Source organism: Tauraco erythrolophus, chromosome 24 (genome assembly GCF_009769465.1).
Source record: "Tauraco erythrolophus isolate bTauEry1 chromosome 24, bTauEry1.pri, whole genome shotgun sequence".
NCBI classification, from domain to species: Eukaryota; Metazoa; Chordata; class Aves; order Musophagiformes; family Musophagidae; genus Tauraco; species Tauraco erythrolophus.
In genome coordinates, this window is record NC_141488.1 from 5,328,530 (window position 1) to 5,347,807 (window position 19,278).

At 40.8% G+C, this 19,278-nt stretch overlaps 1 protein-coding gene across 13 annotated transcripts; it reads right to left on the reverse strand.

Moving 5' to 3' along the window:
* Positions 1-19,278, reverse strand: SRRM1 (serine and arginine repetitive matrix 1). 13 transcript variants are annotated; one of them, XM_086626074.1, is made up of 18 exons: positions 19,224-19,278; positions 16,562-16,651; positions 15,023-15,145; positions 12,778-12,948; positions 12,432-12,544; positions 11,786-11,986; positions 11,098-11,301; positions 10,453-10,572; positions 8,673-8,944; positions 8,456-8,536; positions 8,016-8,102; positions 7,225-7,369; positions 4,963-5,067; positions 4,186-4,647; positions 3,089-3,275; positions 2,156-2,353; positions 1,811-1,949; positions 1-899 (listed from the first exon to the last, which is right to left on the reverse strand). In XM_086626074.1, the coding sequence occupies exons 1-17, from the start codon at positions 19,242-19,244 to the stop codon at positions 1,845-1,847; spliced, it is 2,685 nt and encodes an 894-aa protein (XP_086482200.1). In that variant the 5' UTR covers positions 19,245-19,278; the 3' UTR covers positions 1-899; positions 1,811-1,844. The 13 variants fall into 13 exon arrangements, with proteins under 13 accessions (XP_086482200.1, XP_086482201.1, XP_086482199.1 ...); XM_086626075.1 differs by lacking the exon at positions 1-899 and adding an exon at positions 960-1,229 and having other exon boundaries at positions 1,825-1,949; XM_086626073.1 differs by lacking the exon at positions 1-899 and adding an exon at positions 960-1,229.

Genomic DNA, 19,278 nt, shown 5'->3' on the forward strand with positions numbered 1-19,278 from the left:
GCAAAGAGATTAGCACAGTATGTTGTTAGGTTCTGTAGTTTCAGAAGCACCAAATTCACTCAGATATACTTTTTAAAATGTGTTTGTCCAGAAAGTTCTTGGAATTTATTATACACATTTAATAACAGATGATACTCAACATTCAAGTGTTGTTGAACTAAGTTTACAAGCACTTTTGCATACAATGTGTACTTATGCTAAGAAACAAGATTCAGCATATAAGGAAGTGCAGAAAGAAGCTACTTCAAAGATATCCCCTTCCATCCAGTATCTACATAATACCTGTTTTATTTTAAAAGCCTACACAATGTCAAGTAGAAAGACTAATCAAATATCTACACTTAATTGTGCACATCACATCTACTTCAGATGCAGGACAAAAGAAAAAATTTCAAAAGCATGTTCCATTCCTCCTTCCAGAGGAACCTCCGACTTCAGAATTGACTTGATTTCAGAAACAGAGCTTGAATTTCTAAAAAAATCCAACAGCAGCAGTCCAGCAAGTTTCAAACATGATTATGGAAACGGCGGTGAGCCACCAGGGTTCTTCAGACAAGCGCTCAAACCAGTGTTTACACGACTAAAGCTTGTAGCTCAGTTAACACAAACCTGCCACTAATTTTTTGCAGGACCTCGAAACATTTTACTTGCTATGACAAGCAACTTTCACCTGCAAATATTTAGTTTGTTTGAAGTTTATCCATCCCAACAGTGCTGACCAGGTAGACTGTTTTACTCTTGCTTTGCAAGAACACCAATCCAGACACAACAGGAGCGTCACTGAGTAACAAAGGGCTATTTCTGCGGCCCCGAGGACAGTTCAAAACAAAAAGCCCAAAATTTTTCAGAAGCCAGCATATTGGATCAAATACTTTTTTGTATCTGTGTATTCATTCACCCTGTACAAAAGAAAGCTGATTAGCAAATGTAAATGTTCATATAAAAATAGCCAACATCTGTTTAAATTTAGAAATTTATTTTGTTTAATCCACAAGCTTTATATAGCTTTAGTTAAAAAAACAAAAACAAAAAACAGTGAAAACATGACAATATCCAAAGTTCGGGTTCCTCAAACTTTCAAAGACCACATCTCTGAAAGTTGCTTACACCATTCAGAAGAACCGTAACGAGACAAGATTTATGAATGGGGCAACGACATCTCACAAACAAAATTTATGTAACTGAAGGAACTTTTTTTTTTTCTGGGACTGCTGATCATGGAAACTGCCCTTTAAAAAAAGAACATAAAAATACAAATGAAATTCCAGTGTTCCAAATCAACATGTTACATCAATATAAACCCACAGTGTCCTGGTAAACAACATGCTTTCATTTATGTACCATTCTACATTGCTACGCTCGGTTCGCTTTAATGGAGACTACACAGGCAACAGTAGAAAGCATTAAAATATCTGTACTCCCTTGGGAATTCTGCAGTGGTTTCTCTTCTGGGCAAGCTTACAAACCACAAAGGTTAGTAGCATGATGGAAGTGGATACAAAAGAAGTCAAATGAGACTCTCACCAATTATGCTAAAGGCTTTGTTGAATTTCAAAGAAACTCGGGAACTGGCGGTCATGTTTAAAACCTTCAAAACAAATGCCTACTGCTTCTAAAAAAGTCTCACTCTAAATGAAATTATGTTGGCTGTCAATGAAAGAATGTCACTAGTACACTGTGGACACCTTTTGTAATGTAAATCCATGCCCTTTGTACATGGTGAACCTCAACCTAGCAATTATTACAACAAATGTTATATTCTAAAGCTCAAACACATTTAGCAATTGGAAATTGAATTCTGAGTACAAACCAAAGAAAATGTACATTATATCAAAGGATTCAGCCTAGGAGGGTGGTGACACTTGCGCCTTCCTCATTGACCTCAGGGCCTTCTCCCGCAGGTGTTTTTCTAGATCATCAAGGTTGTCTTCTGGTTCACTTTCTGTCTCCTTCAAACAAAGACAAAGCATTTCTTCAAACACCGAACGCTGAGCAGCCCTCCCAATGCTGCAAACCGCTGAGAAAACCATCGGCCCTAAGCTGCATTTCTCAAGTAAGAGCTGTTTAGAACACCAAGAGTACTGTGGACATTCATCTCCATCTATTTTCTTATACCAGACTCTCAAAAAGTAAAGTGTAGGTATCAAATTCCTACCTTTTTGGGTTCTGTCTCTGCTTCCTGGTGGTCTTCCTGTGCTGAGGTGGTATCTGCTGCAGCCACAGCAGCAGCTGCTGCAGCTGCTGCAGCCTTCTCCTTCTTATGTTTTTTGTGTTTCTTGTGCTTTTTATCCTTTTTATGCTTCTTATCCTTCTTTTTCTTCTTCTTCTTTCCACCTCCTTCTTGATCTGAATTCTGTAACAAACAATTCAACAGACATTACAAACTCATCCCTAAGGCTTCAAAACATTGTTAAACAAGCCCACAACCATCCTAGGGAATTTGCATGGACTGAGCAACATCTGAAGCTCCATAAACTCAACACCGTCTTCAGAACTGGTGGAGTTTCATTCCCAGCCAACTGACAGAAGCAATCCCAGAAGGCAGATCTTGTAATGCCTCAAAACAGAACACCAGGTTAACCAGCTATGGTGGCCACAGCGATGACAGGCAAGCCTCTTCACAAAAATTAACATGCAGGGCAAGTCTAACTCCCTCAAACACTTCTCTGGCAAAGAATGGAAGTGTCCCTGGGAAACACATGAGGAGGACAGACAAGGATGCCAAACAATCTGTCCTCTTCCTACTAGGAACAGCCTGAGTTTGCACAGAAGACTTAAGCATAAATAAGATCACCTCACTTTGTAGACAATGAAACTCATGTAGACTCATGAAATGGAAAGTCTCTTCTCCCAGGAGTTAAGATTTCTATGTAACGGCACTTTTTTCCCAGACTCAAGACGTATTAAGTTTGAAAAATTTATGTTATAAGTTGTTAAGAAGTTTTTAACAATTAAAAAAATATCACTCCAAGGATTTTAATGTTTTTTCCCACGTGCATAAACTTAGAGCTGTTCAGCAGCTAAGCTTTCATGAAAACGACTTGCCATATAACCCGAAACAGAATTGCTTTTCTTAGCAAACAAATACCCTTGCAGGTGATGGGCTCTGAGTTGGGCTGTTAGCCTTTTTTGCAGGTGACCAGTTTGCAGAAGGGGAACGAGAGTGAGCAGGAGATGGAGCTCCTTGATGCTTTTTTGGTGCTGGCTCAGGTGATCCTGATGCAGACCGTGACGAAGACACCCGTTTCGCAGATCGCGGACTTGGCGTGGAAGCCCTTAAAAACAGAAGAGCTACACTTAGCTTCTAGAGGTAGAGATACCAGGCACAAAACAAGAAAGTAAAATTGAACAAAAGCGCCAGGTGAACACATATGCTTATAAACTGGTCGAGGTGCCACTTAAAAAGCAAGTAGTTGCTTAGCTGGCATATGTTACACACGGCAAAACAATCTAATGCCACCATGGCTCTGTAATGCAAAAGGATATTGCAACTTGATAGCTTGTTAAAGAATACTATTGTTGTTCAGGAATGATTGCTCCCTTTCTTCTGATATGACTAATTTATAACCACATTAAAAGTCAAGAGAACAGCCATGCTCTTTTATCATTCAATGACAAAAGAGCACAAGACATTACATTCAGCTACATTTTCTTTCTGAATCAACAAGCCAGCACCATACTTCTGACTATCTGCTCATAAGAGCAGCATTCCACTAAAGAAAACTGCTAAAATTCTCCAATTTTTTTTATCTTGAATGACAGCTTATGAAACAATTCATGAGCTGACCAAAAGCGTTGGTTCCCTTCCACAGCTAGCTTTAAAATATGAAAGTTCATTTTCCTTTAAATAAAGCTAGCAACAAAACTTCTCTCAAACTTTTCACTTGCTCCACCCCAGTGCTTTGCTATGCTATAAAAAGACCCCACAAACCCTACATAACCCTACCCAAAGCCTCTTTAATGCTTCTCTCCATGTCACACTTTATTTTAACAGATGCTTCCAATCTAATAAACTTCTGAAAATCAACATTATGATGGCGGAAGCCAAACAGAGCCACCAACGCTTGAGCAATCTCAGTTTAGGAGAACCATTTTAATACTGTTCCCTAGCTTCTCCCACTGCATTAAAACAAAACAAACAAAAACCCTCATGAAGCCACCACCAATAAAGATGGATTTTTTTACTTTGTCTTCTTAGGTTCTGGCGTTCTTGACACTCTCCTGATGGGTCTAGTGCTTGGAGATGGAGACTGTCTTCTCTGAGGTGAAGCTGAAGCTCCCCTTCGTGGTGGCGGTGGGCTCGCAGAGGTATGAGAAGCTCTAGGCCGTGGTGAAGGTGAATGCCTTTTGTTTTGTGGTGGAGAACGTGTTTCTCGATTGGACCTACTGGGAGGAGATCCCTTCCTGTGCTTGGAAGATATCGAAGGCGAACGCCTTTTAGCAGCAGGCGAGCTCCGTGGTTTTGGCGGTGGAGAATGGGAGACTCTGCGTTTTGACTGTGGAGAAGGTGATGCTCTTCGTTTGGGAGGGGGAGGAGGAGAAGCCGTTCTTCTCTTGGGTGGTGGAGAAGGGGAGTATCGTCTCTGTATCGGTGGAGAGTATCTCCGCGGAGAAGGTGAGCGTCTGCGTGGGGGTGGAGATGGAGACCTAGAAAAAAACCCATGTGTTCAGGTGCCACACAGGCATACGAATTAGCTGAAAGTGTCTTGTAATTCACCCAAAGAGGGGAAAAAAATTCCTCTAAAAATTACTTTAAAGCTTTATTTAATACCCAACTTTTTCAAATGATATCCAGGCCACACACCGGTCACGGAAAAATCTCACTAGCAAAACCATATTCCCCTCAATAAGCTACGAACCAAGGGACTGGTTTCCTCAGTCAAGGCATTTCTTTTTACCTGTCATAGCTGGAAGTCGACAACCTAAAAGCAACCACTTCATGACAAAAATGCAGTACTCTACCTTCGACGAGGTAAGGAAGGGGATCGCCGTCGCCTGGGAGGAGGGGCAGGGGAAGGAGAGCGGCGGCGTCTGGCTGGCGGGGGCGATGGACTCCTCCTCCTCCTACTAAAGAGGTAAAAGGATTTCTCAGAAAAGGTGCAATTGAGCCATGAGATTCTTTTTTTTGTCCTTCTTTCACTATACAAAAATCATCTTGTTCATGTACTTACAACGAAATTCTATTAGAACCACTGATGGAAAAAAAAAATATATACTCAAATACCCACTAGAGCAGTCATGAGAATTTCATCTTCTGCTTAACCTGGTCTATTCACATCCTGTAGCCAGAAAGGAAGCCCAACTCTCTCCCATTTTATTCTCCTAAAAACTCATTTCTGCCATTTCCCTTGCACTGAATCTAGTGATCATCTCGTGAGTCAGACCAGCCTACTGATCCACCAGCAGACTAATCCAACAAACCCACCTCTTTGTTGCCATGCAGTGACATGATTGCTAGATCCAACACAAGGAACTGGGAATGCCCAGCAGTGTCGGGAAGAACAAAACTGCGTTCAGGAGCAGTATGAAGTTGGATGAGATTAAACAGTGTGAAGCTGTACTCTTGAAAACACAGTCTTAAATCTATGCATCTGAAACCCAAAATTACTTATTTCTTGAAATGCAGAGAAAAAAAAACAGAGTTGTTGCTAAACTGCAGCTATCTGGATTAAAATTTTTCACAAAATGAGTCATTTTCTGCTCTGCAAGGTTTACAACAAACTTCTGGCAGGGGAAATTTCAAATACACATACTTTCCTAGAATTTTAGAGAGGAATATTGGTATTTTTAAAATAAAACTTCCTTTTTTTTTTAAAATCAATTCAGATAAAATGACTGGATGAAGGAAAAACTAAGAGTAATGAAAAAGCAAAGAAGCTCATCTACATAAACTGAGATTTGATTTCAAATACACTGGGTGTTGTTCTCCAAGGCAATAAACTACCCTTTTCAGAGAAGGGTCAGCTCCAAGACACAACATTCTTTTATGATCAAAAAAACCACCAGCCTTCAAATGTCATGGAAGCCCTAATTAAACGTCTATTTACACAATAGGCAATAGGTGAATTTACTATGTTGCAAAATAGATTAAGATCTTTGAATTTCAATCTGTTTTACATAGATTTGTTTGACAAGATCCATAATTAGAATGGTCTACACTTGTAGCAGTAGTCATACTTAATCCCATCCATCATTATGTGTGCTGCAACTAAATTCTAGCTAGGTCTTAATTACAGATTGCTCACAAGGGTCAATTACATCAGACTAATAAACCCATCAAGCACCTGGCTTCCTGCACCTTCCTATATTTTAATAGGGATCTACACAGAACAAGCAATTTCACAAATAAAAAGTGTTAATGTACTGCCTACATAAAAAAAGAAAATAAAGTAGGTGTTCACTACTAGTCTACAACTTGTCTACTAGTAGTATCTCCAAATATTTAATGAATGGAGGAGTGAGACTTTTGAAAATTCCAATTATCTGTGACCCAGAGCATCAAGATCTTAATGACTTATTGCAAATCTACGGAAGGGTTTTAGCCAGAAGATTAATGGCAGCAAGAATATAAAGTAATGCCGCTCACCCAACTTTCAAATCCATGTATATGGAACAAGAAAACCCCTGAAGGACATAAGCATTCAGTTGTTTTTCAGGCATCAGTAAAATGCTAAAAACATTATGTTATTAGCTGTTACAGGCTCATGTGAATTAACAAATAGTCAACAATGAAGGAGACAGAGCAGACTCTTTTTTTCCTCCCCCAGATTCAATGCACTAAGGAACACATCAGTCTGAATTTCCCTCCCTTCCAAAGGACAAGGAATGGCAAGGACTTGCTCATGACAAAATGAGTGAGAGCCTGTCTAAACGATTTTCTGTATGTGAATCCAATTTAACAGATTAACTTCTAACCAACCTTTTCATCACTGGCGACTGCCACCTCTTTTCCATCTGCATCCTGACAGCAGTGGAGGAAAAACAAAACAAAACAAATCTATCTGCCATGTATCTGAGGCAAAATGGAACATATTCAAATAAAGTCCGGAGTAACTGACCAAACGAGCATAACAAGAACGCAATCTTGAAACAAGATTGGGCAAACTGGATATGACTTAATTCTGCTGTGTATTTGCTGACAGTTGCATAGCAGATAAACAACATGAACTACACAGATAGAGAAGAAAAAAGACATCAGTTACATTCAACTTCGGAAGAAATTACCGAGGGGAAGATTCCTTCTGTCGTTTCCGTGGAGACGGTGATGGACTGCGTGAATGCGAATGGCGGCGGCGCCTACCAACTTCCCCATTCTTCACATTGGATCTTTTAGGTCGTTCCTCTTCAGATGAAGATGAAGAACCAGAATCTATAAACGTAGAAGAATCACTCTCTGGAAAATGATTCTCAAGATTCTGTTAACACGGTTACTCGTAGGGTTATACTGCAGTTTAAACTACTAACATCCTCTCCCGCAAAACGAGAAGCCTCTATTTAAAAGCAGTTCATCTAAAAATGTTAGTTGAAGTCAAGTCATCAACAAATCCCTCAGAGCTGGGTAGAAGTGTTTGCAGTAACCCAACTGTCCACACAAAACTTGACCAGCCAGGTAATCGAAAAGCTGAACTGCAATTACTTACAGAAACATGAAGTGGACAAAAACCTATACCAGGCCCAGGCTCATTTACTGACCAAGCACACAAGAGCCCAAAATACTAGGAAATAACCTGTTACAGCAACAGATTAAGGAATCCATAGCAAACAGTATTTGTGTGTGATGGTAAGAGTTTAAAAGTGCGAATTTTAAAGATGTAAACTAATTAACAAGAGATATACCATAACTTTAAATTATACTTCATTCTTCACGAGCAATAATTAAAGTGGTAAATCTAGAAGTAAGTTCACACTAGCATTGCAGTGCACACAGCAAATAATTTCAATCAGTATTTGAACATTAACTACTTCCTGCAAAAGTAAACTAGAATCCAGTTTTCGGAAATCTGTGTCATCCATACCAGATGAAGACTGCTGATTTTGCCTTCTGTACTGACGCCTCTGTTGAACAGAGTCTGCTGCAGCCATTTTACCTCCTTTATCTTCTTCTGAAAAGGTACATAAATGGACAGACTATTCAAACTGAAGGTACAAATGTGCCTTATTAGGCAGCAGCAAGGTCATATTACCGTAGATCATCAAGCCTGCCTTTTTTTTTTTAAATTAAAAAATCTTAAGCTAACATTGAGGCAGGAGTACATTTTGGCTGAGCTTTTTTCCAAGAAAGCTTGGATAAAAACAGTTGAGGCACTATGAGTAATCATCTTTATATTTCTGAAAACTCTTGCTTTCAATGCCAGCCTACCAAGAGGGTTCAGCACTGCAACGGCTGCCTTTTATTGTCAGGCATCTTTGACCACAAACCCCACCCAAAACCAGTGTTGAAAAGCAAGAGCCATACCTGACTCGGACAGTTCTGCTTTCCTTGGTTTTGGTGCTGGCGAAGGAGATTCTCTCTTTTCTGTACTCTTATGTTTGGGTGCTGAAAGACAAAGTCAAACAACTCAGTTGCATTTCATTACATTCTCGCAGGCTTTTCTGCTCATACAAACTGTACACGTCACCTCTGAGAAAACAAAACGATAAAGCTGCTAGAAGACAAATTTTTATTTCCTTACCTGATGCTCTGCCAGGTGAAACAGAGCCACGGCTTTTTCTTGCACGATTCGACTGCTGGGGTGTTGGAGACCGACGTGGTTTTGGAGGTGGACTTGCTGGTGGGGATGGTCTGTGCCTTCGCCTGGGAGGGCTTGCAGAAGGAGAAAGCCTACGTGTTTTACGAGGAGGACTGGAAACAGTTCTTTTAGGTGGTTTCTTTGGTGGTGATCGAGAACGTGAGGAGGAGGAGGAAGAGCTGCTGCCAGACAAGGATGCTGATGACCGTCTTCTCCTGTAAATCAAACATTAGATTCTGACTATCCAGCTTAAGAAACATTTGAGCATGAACACAAAAATGCAGGTTTTTGCAAGCACGTATATAGAGCCACATACAGCAGCACTTCCAAAACATGGTGGACACCCTTCAACACTTGGTTTGTAGAAGAGGAGAGTAACAACCAATCTTTCACAGTTATTTTTAAACTACATAGTGAGCAAAAAATTGTTAGTGTTACCTTTGCTTGCCTTCTGCCAATCTACAGACTACAACTAAGCTCTTCTCCTGGGAGCAATTAGTTTTGCTTGGGCTCTCTAGCTTTTGGATGGTTAAGAGAATTCTCCGTGTTAGCACATGTGATTTAATGACCTTCAGAACAGATCTGTTTAAAAGTTTAGTATGCAAGTACACTAAAAAGTTTTTGGACCAGGAGGTAAAAATTTCAGACAAGGTAACAATTTGGAATCAACCTATCCATTCTTCTGTTTTAGTCTTTCTTCTTTACTTTGTAAATTTAAAAAGGTAGGGCCTCTAGAATTCTGCGGCAAAATTTGTGGCAAGTTCTGTTGCAATTGTGTACCTGCAGAATCCACCTTTGGCTGCAGAATTCTTGAGAACCTGGAAAAAAGAAACCCTACCTTGAGTGAGATAAACATTTGCTGAAAGGGAGCTCTTGTACATCTTGCAACATACATGTTTGTTACTGTTCATAGTCTTCCCAGTAACTGTGTGAAATTAGCATCTTTACAAACTCAGAAAAAAATAATTAGTCATCACCTTGTCATAAAAAGGAAGAACTGTTCCTACCGAAAAAAGAACAACTATTGTACACAGGAAGCATCATTTTAATTCTCTTCCTATGAAGGACAGGAATCTATTCTTTTCCCATGAAGACAAATGTCTGTTTTGACATTGCTGTAAACACATCATTTTCTTTGCAAGGCAACTCAGAGCTTTGCGATTAGAACAATTGCTTATGCTGTCAAAAATTTAACCTCCAACACCAGAGAGCAGACCTTGAAGATTTTTTTTTAAAGAAAAGAACATGAAGCAGCAGCACATTTCAAGTCAACGCTTAATTTTTATTTTAACTTTATGTGATGGAAATGTAAGTCATAATTAAAAAACTCCCAACAAGTAAAATCCAGTTACTTGTTCTAATTTTTTTCCCCAGGCAGGAAAAAAAAAGTATTAAGACTTAAGCAAAAATAGTCATACAAGATGTCATGTCGATCTACACTGGGAGCTATCCAGAGCCACTTGAAGTAGTTCTGAAATTGTCCCGTTTCAAAAAGGTAGAATTGGCATCACTATTTCGACTCACAATAAATAGTTTCACAGCTACTACTATGATCCCCACAACACACTCATGAAATGACAATGCAGTTTCTACATCACTCAAACCATCCACCTGACAGCACTAGGAGAAGACGAACGGATAATTTTGATAACATTCATTCCTCACAACTAGTGTTCCCTTCAAAGTTTAACATTTTCAGTTGTCTCAAAAAAGAGAATCTTACCGTCTCACAGGAGATCTGCTTCTTCTGTGTCTGGGTGGGGGAGGCATTCGCCTCGGAGGGCTCCTTCTCCTTGGAGACGGCCGTCGTCTCGGGCTCGGTCGCCTTCTAGGGGAGTAAGACCTGTCACAATCAAAAATTCAAATGAAAAGCAACTATCTAATTTACAGATTTGAGGAAATTTCTCCTCAGGGCACTGAGCGTAAAGTTGCCTTTTCTTGAGTGTATCACATTAAAGTGGCATTTAGCTTGTGATGCACATTGGTACATTCAGACACACCAGAGCTTTAAAGTTTACCAACATCTCTCTGCAAAGAAGTAAAATAATAATAAAAAAAGTAATTGACAACATCTTCAGTATCGGCTACACAATTCTCACTATCTAACAAGTGCCATACTCAGCATGAAGTACCCCATTCCTTCTCCAGCCAGTGTTAGTCACTATGAGTGTCTTCTCACGAGAGGAAGAAAACAACCCCTGAACACATTTGCCCACTGAATGCACCTTTCTCATTTGGCCTGAAACATCCATAGCTCAACATCTCCAAAAATATCACTGCTTTGACTGACAGCATTACATTAAGTGGTACCTTCAGAAGAAAACATTCAGTTCTCAACCTTCACAATGAAGGTAAACTGAAGTCCTACCTTGACCGCGATCTATGACGCCTTCTTGGTCGAGAATGAGATGGAGAGCGTGATCGAGATCTTGACCTTGACTTGGACCGAGTTGGGGACCTTTGACGAGTCTTCTCTTTTTCCTTCTCTCTCTCCTTCTTTGAATTACGTTCTGGTGAAGTTTCCTTAGTCTCTGGTACAGGAGGTTCAGGTTTAGGAGCTTTTGGGATATCACTGTTAAAAATAAAGACTCACTTTATAAGCACATACAAACCGTAGCCCCCGGAGTAACATTTTAGAGGCTGCCAAGATATTCCCCTACAACGAACATTATCCTGCCCATCCTCTGACAAGACATTAGACATCATGCTCCAAAACCGTAAAAAGAATCACAATACAGTACACAATGCTTCCAAGAGAAGAAAAAGTAATCTACAGGCTGTGCGCCAACTTGCTAGAAAACAAGATGCCATTGTCAGAATTGGAAGAGACGACCAGGACAACGAAACCACAGCAGCAGCTAAGCACTCTGCCTTTAGAATTCAACCCAGGACGAAAAAAATCTTCCTGAAGATTATTCATTACATTGTTTTCCCATTGCACGGGGAACAGGGAGAAGCAGGCATTCCCCCAAGTCAAGCTCCAAATAGGTATTGAGATAATTTCCATTTTTTAAAAGGTAATTTTTAGGTTCTGCACACCAAGTTACGACACTTACCTGTTTGAAGTTGCCTCTTGAACAGCAGTCTCCTTTGGTTTCACAGAGGGCTCTGGCTCAGGAGTCGCCTCCTTCTTTTCCGGTGCAGGAGTAGCACTACGGCTCTTGGTTCTGTGATGGGGGGAGCGAGAATGGCTGCGCTTCCGCTCTCTTCTGACAGGCGACGACCTCCTCCGAGGGGAGGGAGACCTGGATTTGCGTCTGGGAAAGACAAGAGCCATTTCGTAACCTAACACGATGAAGCCATGTATGGGAAACAGCACCTGTGATATTCAGCAGCTAAAGCTCTTCCAAATCAGGTGGGCTCTCAGTACTGTCTAGAGCAGTTAAAACAACTTTATATTTTTTTGCTAGTAACTGGCAGCCAAATTAAGATGTCAAAAAAAACCCAAACCCCAAAACGCCAAACCCCCCAAAACAACAAAGCCTAGCATAGAGGACCATTAAATAGTTTCTGGTGTAACCACCACCTATGTCAATGTTGCTCTAGGTTCCTTGCAATCACTGTCCCGCAGTAGGTCAAGCTAGCTGGCCTGCTGAAACGGCTGAGGGGACTATTTCCAAAGTTCAGCTCATTTTTCTCTGCCATGTATTCTTCACTGTGTTCTAGAGTATTGTCGATACATTGTCTGTGCATTTTCATTACCTTCTTGGACTCCTGGATCTGTCTCTTTTTTCTCTGTTGTCTTTGTCTTCCTTATCCCTCTTCTCCTTGTCTTCATCTTGTTTCTTCATAGAAGCCAGTTTCTCTTGCTCTATCTATGCAACCAAAGACCATCACTTAACTCAGAGGCACCATAAACACCTTACCAAATACGTATGTTGAAACACGACAACTAAAAAAAAAATACACTGCTTCAGGACTAAAATATGTTGCCCAGACAGAAGAGTTCCACTGAACACAAAACATCTGCTGAAATACCAATAGTTGTACAGCCACGAGTTCTGCCAAGTGCCCACAACTCACCCACAGTTCTATTACTAAATCCTACCTGGCGCTGTTTTATTTCTTCTTTCTTCAGTTCCAGAAATGCGGTTGGAATACCAGCAATGTTTTCTTGTGCACTTAACAGCAGTGGCCACAGTTCTCCCATGAACTCCCTAGCATTTTTCCCATTCAAAAAACCAGTCAGGTTGATTTGCATCATTTTGGAATCTGGATTCTGCAAAGAGATATGACAGGAAGGCAAACCGGTTATCTGAAAAAACAACATACAGTCAATATTAAACTTAAATTAAAACTACCGTGGGGGCTAAAATACACATACACTCAAGAACTAATTTTTTTTTTTTTAATCTTTCCCTAGTGATTTCTCAATTTAGGTTTATTGTACTACAAATTTTTCTTTTGTGTCTTACCATAAATATTCAGAAAGGCCTGTTAATCCTTTGTGGGTTTCGTACGTATTTTTAGGAAATCTGGGGCCTTAAATTTAATACATCATTACAATGCTGCTACGAGTTTCTATAATTCTTTTCTAAACACTTTTTCCTGGTTGCTTTGATTCTCCTTGCTTGGAAATCTTTAACATCTGCACAATGGACAGAAGCTGCATAATTGCCTAACGCTGCAGATGACATCCTGCTAAGACCCTGACATCCTGCTGCGAAAGTTCAAGATTCATGCATGCATTTTCTCACTTTCTCCAAAACACTAGGCTATGCCTGCGCTGAGGGAGCATACACTAAGTAGGCACCTTACAGATTTTCCTCAAAGTCATTATTGTCACATCCACAAAGGGTTAAGAGGTCAAAGAGAAGTTCAAAGTGAAAGTGGGCTTTTTAATTCTAAATGTTGTTTGTTGGTCAAGCAACAAGGTCCATATAACAAGCACAGCTCAACAGCACAAAGCAAGTACAGATTCCAGGTGTCTTCAGTTTCTTCTTGGAACCTTGGGGGGTTTGGAATCGCCAAGTCCCCTGTAGAGAAAGATGTTCCCTTGGCTTGCTTCCGACTCCCTACTGCAACTCAACCACCTTGAGTTTAATGTTATATCATTTATCTAAATTGCAAAAGACGAACAAGCAATAATGAGTACACAACCACAAAAAAAGGAAAAGATCGTTTTTAAAAAAGTTCTAAACTTTAATCATACTTAGTATAAAGGGGAATTAAAATGAGTATTCAGATTGTATTACACTAACACATGTCAAGAAAACATTTCCTATTATGAACTCTAACTTTATTTAGCTTAGTATTTAAACTTATTCCCCCTTTTTGTTCTCTAGACATAAAAGCATCTAAATAGTCATAAAATAGATACTAGCATCTTCAAAATAAATTGAAATTTAAAGGTTTTTTTAAACAGCAATACCTTTATCAGTTGAAATGTCAACTGTTCTCTCAAAACACAAGGTTGAACTCTTAGGAAAAAAGATTAAGTGTAAAGTACATCAGCATGAGAATGTTTGCCAATAATTCATATCGTGCATCTTTTACTGTCCCTTGGGTTGCAGTGGCACAGTGGCAGATATTAACAAAAACTGAGTTTATTACCACCTCCTATTATTTTATAGCCTTCACATGAAGTTTACTGTACTAAATGATCTCAGTAATGTTCATACTGTATCAGTCTGAAGATTAACTACAGCAAATACAAATACTAGCCTCCAGTAATTAACAAAGGAAAAAATTAACAGCTCTAGATCTGGAATCTAAGCTGACTCAAGCACTCTCCATTTAAAATACCATCAGATCAATTCAGAATTCCCCTCATGCTTCACATAAAACCTGGTCTACTTTACAGTAATTTCAAGAGCAGTGTAAAGCTTTGCCCAATTGCTCTTTCCTGGATTTTTTTGGTTCGGCCACTTTACACAACTCACCTCCAAACACACACTGCATCATCAAGGGAGTTGGGTCAGAGCGACATTGGACACTCACTCTGCTGTGACCTAATAAGGTGATGGTGCTATACTTCAGACGCAAGGAATAACTTCCATTTTGGTTCAGGCCTTTTAAATCATAAATCACATCATCATTAGAAAATTGCTGTCAAAGTAACTTAACACGTAACAGCAAAATTAAAACAGTAAGTTTGATTTTCACCTGAGCAGTTTGCAAACTATGCACCTTCACTAAACTTCCAGCCTTACAGCTGTTTACAAAGTGAATTTCTTTCCAAAATATACATAGTAACAAAACCCCTCCTAATTGTACTTGAGAAATTCACAGATTCAATAGAATTCATAATAATTATGTTATACATTTAGAAACAATATCCACAAAATCGTTACCTTCACTTCCAACTGGTTGAATATAAACTCAATTACTACATCATCTTCAAATCCAAGGATTTCTGTTACTCGTTTTGTTATCCATGGTTTGATTACTTCCAGATTTACTTTGCTCATGTCCACCTGTATTAAAGAGACAGGAGAAACAGAAGGTTTTCAGAGCAAGTTCTTTCACAAAACACACAAGCTCATGGTATCTTAAATTTTCAATGTGAAGACTGAGTTGTCTGCCGCTACGTATGTTATTATCTTGGCTTAAGTTTTGTTTTAAACCAGTTCCTAACCTCTGTTGAACAACAGCATTTTGATTAAAGCACCAGCTTGGATATCTCTGCCTTTTTTTTTTGGTTGGTTGGGGGGGGGGGGAGGTGGTCTAACAGACTTCCCTATCTCTCTTAAGTAGCTAAAATTAGAACCTAGAGATAAGAAAAGTCAAAACACATAATAAATTTCTAGAAAACCAGTAAATACTAGCTAGGCAAGGCAGAAAAAAAAGTAAAGCTACACCAACATATTGCTTGCTCCCTTCATACAATTCAGTTTCCAGTAAATTACTTCAACAACTTTTGAAAAATCACTAAGCATTCAAAGTTAGAAGAGAATTCAACCATTCCACACCTCAATTTACAGAGCTGTCACCCAAGATGAGAGTGCAGTCCAATTCTCCAGGAACATTTTCTCCAGGAACATTTCTACACTCACATTATTACCTCTTTGGAACAGCGTGAATGAAGCAAGTGATTAGTTTTATCCAACTCTTTGGAACACAGTTCTGTCAGAAATCAGTTTTTGTCATTTACAAAAACACAGACACTCTCCACCAGAGCTCTGCACTCCGCTTTGCTGAGTCTTCCACCACAGTTATCTCACCAGCTCGCTTCCCTGGCAGGTGAGGGCCAGTAAAGGAGCAGCTCCAAGCTCTGAAATAAAGTGTTTACTGAAAAGCTACCTACTCACAGCAACCACCCTGGCTGCGGCGCTTAAACATCCACCCCAGGAACACCCTCTCCCTGACAACCAAAAGGTAAAGACTTTCACAGCCCCAACGACTGCATCTAAGCAAGGATCTCTAAACTGAGTTTTCTACAGCTCTCTCAGCTGCTCTGCACTGCCTGAGGGACGATCACTGCAATAACTGCACGATAACCAGGATGCATTTCCAACACACTATCCTAGAAAACCTGAAACAAATTAAAAACAAAACAAAAAAAACCACACACATGAAAAAAGGAGGTTGGGAGGTGACATTTAAGGATGTCCAGAATTGTACATGACTTCACAGCTCTTGGGAAATGGATTTCTTTCAAAGCTGTATGTTACACAGAAGCCTACTGGTGATATTTAGGACTATAACTGGATCATATATATTACTATTGTATCTCTGATGGTCAAGTGGATACTCCAAATATCCTCCAGTATTGCTTTAGAGAAAAAGACATTCCTCACACCGCTGTACGTACCATCTGATATCCAACTACTCCACTGCGAACTGTCTTCTATTTGTGTGTCTTACTTCCTATCTCATCCTAATCAACTCACCTTCTTTTCTAAGCATTCTGCAAATTTCAACTGCTTCAACAGCTTCTTCTGCTTGTTGCTGAAGCGATTGTCCTGTTCTGCGCTTGTTCCCTAAAGCAAAGGAAATAAGATTTTTAGTCTGTATGACATCCAGTCATCCTCAAGCATTAGTTTCTCACAAGTTTCCACTGGCCAGTGCACAGCAACACCCATCGCACCAGTCTGAACGCAAATAACCCTTTTCAGGTGCCTTTTAATTTTAGCACTACAGCCTTCATCTACTGCTGAAGATTTAGGGGTGGGCAAACTCTTGAGCTCTACAGTGACATGTTAATAATATAATCTCCCTGGCATACTACTTACAAATTTACAGGTACAGTAGTGCCAAATTACTGTAAGAAGGATTTCTGCGGGAATTCACAAACTCCTCAGAAAGAACAGGCTACTTTTCCTCTGTCCAAGAACAATACCATCACATTTGTTTACAGTGGCATCTATGAAACCTTTGGGTAAATTTCTGTGAAGCAACTCAGCCAACACGGAGCCAGCAAGAGTACACAGAATACTATTTTATTGATCGTGCTCTGTTAAAGTTCACCAACTCGTTCCACTTTCGTGAACAGAAACTATAGGTTAATTCATTTGGAGCTGAAAGACTTTTAAGTACAGTTCTGGAAAATTTATTTGCACAGAAGTAACCAGAACCACACATGAAGAAGAGTATGTGCAGAACTCCATCCCAATGCTGATGACCTGTTAATGATTCAAAATAAACCCACAGTTCACACGTGAAGTGAAGTTTATTCAGGAAATCAACTGGGCTGATAGAAAGCACAGGAATTTAATACAAAATTCCGTAAGCACAGAAGAAGGGGTTGAGCACCAGCACTAACACAGGCTGCTACAGAACCAAAAGCTGACAAACAAGAAAAAGCTGAAATTCTAAGGTAAGCCAACCACTCCATATGATCAGAAAGCACCTTGAATTAGCAACACGCTACAAAGTCATGGGATGCTGAAAGTGAACTGAAACTATTAACATTCCTGTTTGCCATTCTGGAACACAGAGGCTCTTACCAGGATTAAGTCTGTTTAAAACTCTTTACAAAATTTGCAGCGTACTGTGTGGCTGACACATTAGCGACAAATGCAATACTTATCAGATCACTCAAGAATTTCATATTCTGTTTTTTTTTTTCTTTTTAATTCTGTCTTTCACAACTCAGAAGCAAAAGGGAAAGGAATGTCATTTTTCTTAGCCTGTTTATAACACACGGCAAGCAGTGATGGCAACCAAACAAGGCAGAGTCACAGGAATTACAAGGCAGAGCCAGAACAGTGAAGAACTGGAAGAATTATCGATAGCAGCTTTCTTGATGAGTCTAAACTACTGCTCTGCTGCACTTTCCTAATTTCCCTGAGAACTTTGGTTTCTTCTGAGCCCTTTTGTCTTGTTAAGCAGTCACCTTTCACAGGCCAGTTTAAAGAATGCTAGATTTCTAATTCAGTGTTTTCACGTCAGCTATAGATTATAACCACTTCATTTATAAACTTTTTAATAATTGCATTAGAGAGGATAAGTGTAGATTTAACTTACTCAGCCATTACATTAACACAAAATTGAATTAAGTGAAGGGTTACGTGTGCCCTCATGTTTTAAAAGTATCCTGGATGCAGAAACATAAAATAATTGGGCTGAACAGGTGTATGAACCTTGGAAAATTAAACTGGATGCAAATTTAAGTACTCTCAGACACGCTGTTTTTCAGAACTGTTAAGGAATTAAAAAAAAAAAAGGTTCATTCTAACCAATGTGAGAAAAGGTTCAAAAAAATATACCCCAGGTAGGTTACTGTTTAATAGTCTCTTCAGAAAATACAGCACAGCTGTAAGAAAAGGAAATAAAAGCTCAATGATTTAAAAAAAAACTTTCAAATGTCAACCTAAAAATATAGTATAACTTCTTTTTTCTTTCAATACACTTAATAGCCTTCGTGTCACAGTTGAAAAATTTCTCTCTAAAAAAAAAAAAGGGCAGTTCCGTTGATTTGCTTTGAACGGGGACACCAAAGCGCATTTCACAGCACAATCCGGTTCACCTCCCATCTGCCCCTCGGCTTCTCCTTCCACACCTCCCCGCATCCGAGGCCGGCAGCCCCGCAGCTCGGAGGCGGCCGCGACACGGGCCTCGACACACCGGGCCCCCTCCTCCGCCGGCGGGGTCACAGGCTCGGCCCACCCGCGCAGGCCCGGCCGCCCCGAGGCCCAACACGGGAACCGGCGGTCCCAGGCCGCACCAGCGTGCGGGACGGGCTCGGGCCAGCGCGGCCCCGGGAGGCGGCGGTGAAGCCCATGCTGGGAGCGCATGAGCCCCCGCCGCGCACAGAGCCCGGGACTGGCGTGACGAACCCGCTCCCGGCTGCTCCGCTCCCTCTCCCGCAGCCCCCCGGCGCCGCGGCCTGGCGGACAGGCCGAGCCGCACCGGCCTCCTTCCCGCCGCCATTTTCTTCGCGGCGGCTCCTCACAGGAGCCTGCGCAGGGCGGGGGCGGGGGAGCACGGCGGCGCCAACGGCTTCGCCGGCGGCGGCGGGGCCCGCAGCGGCCCCCCTCAGCCGCGCGCCCGCCGCTGGAGCTGCCCCGCCGCCTTCCCCGCCCGCCCGGCCCCGCCGAGGCCGGCACTTACGCGGAAGAACCCCGCGTCCATCTTGCCTCCTCCGCCTCCTCCTGCTCGCAGCGCG

Bases quoted from the DNA above. Each gene is read 5' to 3' on its own strand.
- SRRM1 (XM_086626074.1), bottom strand. From the start codon at position 19,244: ATGGACGCGGGGTTCTTCCGC. The intron at 8,945-10,452 runs GTAAGATTCTCT...TTTGATTTACAG, and splicing joins AGCAGATCTCCTGTGAGACG to GAGAAGACGGTCATCAGCAT. The intron at 7,370-8,015 runs GTATGGATGACA...CTACGTTTATAG, and splicing joins AAATCAGCAGTCTTCATCTG to ATTCTGGTTCTTCATCTTCA.